This window comes from Erythrolamprus reginae, chromosome 2 (genome assembly GCF_031021105.1).
Source record: "Erythrolamprus reginae isolate rEryReg1 chromosome 2, rEryReg1.hap1, whole genome shotgun sequence".
NCBI classification, from domain to species: Eukaryota; Metazoa; Chordata; class Lepidosauria; order Squamata; family Dipsadidae; genus Erythrolamprus; species Erythrolamprus reginae.
In genome coordinates this window covers 324,813,633-324,817,236 of record NC_091951.1, presented here as the reverse complement: position 1 = coordinate 324,817,236, position 3,604 = coordinate 324,813,633, and the positions used below count along the sequence as shown (strand labels likewise).

General features: G+C 36.3%; 1 protein-coding gene across 1 annotated transcript; it reads left to right on the top strand.

Moving 5' to 3' along the window:
- The first annotated feature begins 693 nt into the window (after positions 1-693).
- Positions 694-1,134, top strand: HSPB3 (heat shock protein family B (small) member 3). Its single transcript, XM_070736910.1, has one exon. The coding sequence runs from the start codon at positions 697-699 to the stop codon at positions 1,132-1,134; it is 438 nt and encodes a 145-aa protein (XP_070593011.1). The 5' UTR covers positions 694-696.
- Positions 1,135-3,604: the final 2,470 nt, after the last annotated feature.

The window sequence follows — 3,604 nt, the reverse complement described above, 5'->3', positions numbered from 1 at the left end:
ACACAAAAAGTCAAAGTCAGCAAAGCAGTCATGAAACACCACGATGAGATAATCCTCCACAATGGCCAAACCCACAGGCTGCTATTTAATTCCACAGCCCCACCCAACCACAGGTGGCCTCATTTTCTTTGATAATAATCTCTCAGTTGTTGTTGCCTATGCATCGCTCTCCACATGCATGGCTGTATCATTAACTCTTGTTCTGAATCCAAGGAGGAGCTAGATAATTGATCTCCTTCTGAGCTGTCTGCCACACTCTCCTCCTCCCTGTCACTCATGTCTTCTTGGTCAGAGGAGCCTTCATCAGCAGATTCCATCGGGGGGGGGAGGGGGCAAAACAGGCCTGCAGCAGGTGGATGTCTCCCCCACATCCACAGTCCTTGGGGCAGGAGTTGGGCCAGAGCTAACCACAACAATTATGTATCTGTGTAACAACAGTAATATAACATGAATGATATCTACTGAAAATAAAAATATCTACAACAGCTACAGCTTCTATAATTAGCACTCAATTGTCAACATTTCCAAAGATGTAGTGTAGGGCAGGGTTTTTAGTCACACCCAGGGAAGTGATAAGCTCCGACAGAGCTAAAAATATGAAGCTGCTTCAGCTGATCAACTAGCAGGCAAGAGGAGAAACAGCTAGAAAGAGGGTATTATCTCAGGATTCTCTTGGGTTCGAAGAGATTATCATCAATGGAAAAGGTTATTCTACGCCATCGGGTGGAAACTCCAGTACGGTACCAAGAGCATTTTCCTGATCAAGATTTGGAAGCCTGCAAATTGAACCATTCCTTGTTTGCATTGCCAAGTCCAGCACAGATAAGGAACATTCACGCATCCCCGAGTGCGGATGAAACAGAACAGAAAACCACAGATGAAGCAACCCCCAGATTTCAAGCCTTACTAGACGTGGTGCAGTTTCGTCCCGAAGATGTCATCATACAAGTCTTCGAAGGGTGGCTCCTAATCAGAGCTCAGCATGGACCCAGGATGGATGAACAGGGCTTTGTAGCAAGGAGCTTCACTAGGCAATATAAATTGCCAGATGGCGTTGAAATGAAAGATCTGAGTGCGCTCTTCTGTCATGATGGCATTTTGGTTATTGAAACTAAGACATTTGGCAGTACATAAATTCTTGACCGTTTTGTTACGGGTGAGATGATCTTATTCCTCCTTCTGGCGTTGAGCATGCATATTTGGAGTTAAAGCAAGCTTTCACATACTTTTATTCAGTTTGGTGGGGGGGGAAACTTTTGAGGAGCTTGTTTGTGTGACATAAGAGACAATATTTTTCTCCTTACAGCTGCATGTATACAGTCAGACATGGTTAAAATCTTTGACAAAATAAAGTTTAAAAGGAAACAAGGCAGATGTAAAGTAGGATCTGCAAAAGAAAATGAAAATGGAAGTCTGCATTTAAGGTCTCAAAGCTTTATACTGAAGGGAAGTTACAAAGGCTTGAATTAAATGGTCTGCTGTATAATTTTTGCTGTAAAGCAGTTCTCTTGAAGAGATATGGCTGCCAATCTAAACAATGTTGAACAGTCTCAAATATAGGCAAATACTTATTATTTATTGCATGTAACAATTCAGCTTCAAAGAACGATTGTTTCCGCCAATGATTTTTTTTGTATGTGTTTCTTTAAATACTTGAATATTCTGCTTTTGGAAGTTAACAGCTGTTTAAATCTGACTGTCTTTTTTCAAGCATAGTTATTATGATAAGCATGATCGCCATTCTAAGTAGAGTCAAAGAATTCAGAAAAAGATCCAAGATAAATACAGGCTTTTATTAAGAGGCATATTTGGAGACTCCGAAAGAAAGATAAATCAACAGCAACTTTGTTCTATGTTTTAAAATATTTTCAAAAGGCCAAATCTTGATCTAGAAATTCTGATCAAAGAGTTCCACCAACACCAGCTATAGTTTTTGTTAGATGATCTCTTGGGAGAGTGGAAAAGGGGGCGGGGGAATTAATAGCCTTGGAATCCACAGTTCCTTCTCTTAGAGATAATCAGTATGGGCACAGGGCTGACTGGAAATTTATTTTAAATAAGCAAAACCAGCAAGCTGATTGCTTATTAAAATCCTCCTGCCGTTTTTCACTTAGTTCCATGGCTTATATTTCAATGGAATGATGAAAAAATAGGTATACCTTTTACCATACAAGTATCTATTGGCTGGGCTAGGCCAAAAGAAAGTTGAATTTCATTTTGCTTAAGAACCATTTTGTACAGCTTCTCCACTTTATTTATATATTTACAGATGATGTTCTAAATGTGCATTTAGGATGATAGCTGCATATTTAGACTGTAAGATACCACACAATAAAAGAAATCATACTGGTGTGTTGAACAAAAACAAGCCCAAATCAATATGGAAAATGGCTCATCATCATCATCATCATCCCCTTTATATTAATAGAATCTTTACATAACTTATTTCTAAATCTGCCTTTAAAAATAATATATGGCTACTGGGACAGATTATATAATCTGCCAATAAATATTAATTATTACAACAGATATAATATTGTTGGAAAAATTATGCAGAATTTATGTTTGAAAATAAGGGTTGTATTTTGGCAAGGGCAAAAGTGCTATATAGTCAGCAATGCTTCTGTAATTAAATGATGTATTTGCTTACAGGCATGTCCAGCTTCTAAGACTCTGAATGATAGTAAGATAGTTATTGAGAAAACAAGAAACATGTTGTATGATTTATAGTTTTTTTCCTTCTGGTTTAATTATGTCTAATGTTTTGCTGATATTTTACCTCTGTATTCTATTTACTATACGTTGTGATTATTTCTATAATGTGTTAAATCTCATAGTATTGGGCTGATCTCAACGTATTTTAAATATTTTAAGTTTAAATTTAGGTTTGTTGGATTTATATGGCACCCCTCTCTGAGGGCTCGAAATCCAAATAATTAAATATCGAAAACCAAATAATTAAAATTCAGTTTAAAATAACATTTGAAAGTGTAACTATTATATGTGACAAGTTTATAATCTGTTAAAATACAGAGATATAAGAGATGTGAAAAAGTTACTAATACTGTTTATGAACAGAATTGAAATCATGTTATATTACCATGTCGTTGCATGATATATATTTCTTTACTAAATTTATTAAGATCCCCTTCTCCATAGTGACTCATGGTATTTCAGAAACCAGTTATCTTAGAATGATAATCAGTAGAGTGGTTTGCATTCAGAAGCAGCAGAACACAAAAGTTACCTATGTTTGCCCATAACTGCCTGGTCTGTTCATTTCAAAGTAGCTGCAGCTTCCATGTGGTTTTCAAGGATAGGCCCTAGTAGATTGCATTACAATAGTCCATGCACAAGGTAACCAAAGCAGAAACATCACAGCTGCCATCTGACATAACCCAACACAGAAATATAATTTTGAAGTAGCGTGTTAAATTTCTTCAACTGCTTTGGGCATAAATAAAATCCACATTTCATTAAATAAATTAAAGGAAGATTTGTATAAGTGAAAAAAAATACAAAAGAATTCTATAAATACAAAATTATTTCTCTAAAATTTTAATGTTCACATTTAGCAAAGCTCATCTAGCATACAGGAATCTCC

Bases quoted from the DNA above. Each gene is read 5' to 3' on its own strand.
- HSPB3 (XM_070736910.1), top strand. From the start codon at position 697: ATGGAAAAGGTTATTCTACGCCATCGGGTGGAAACTCCAGTACGGTAC.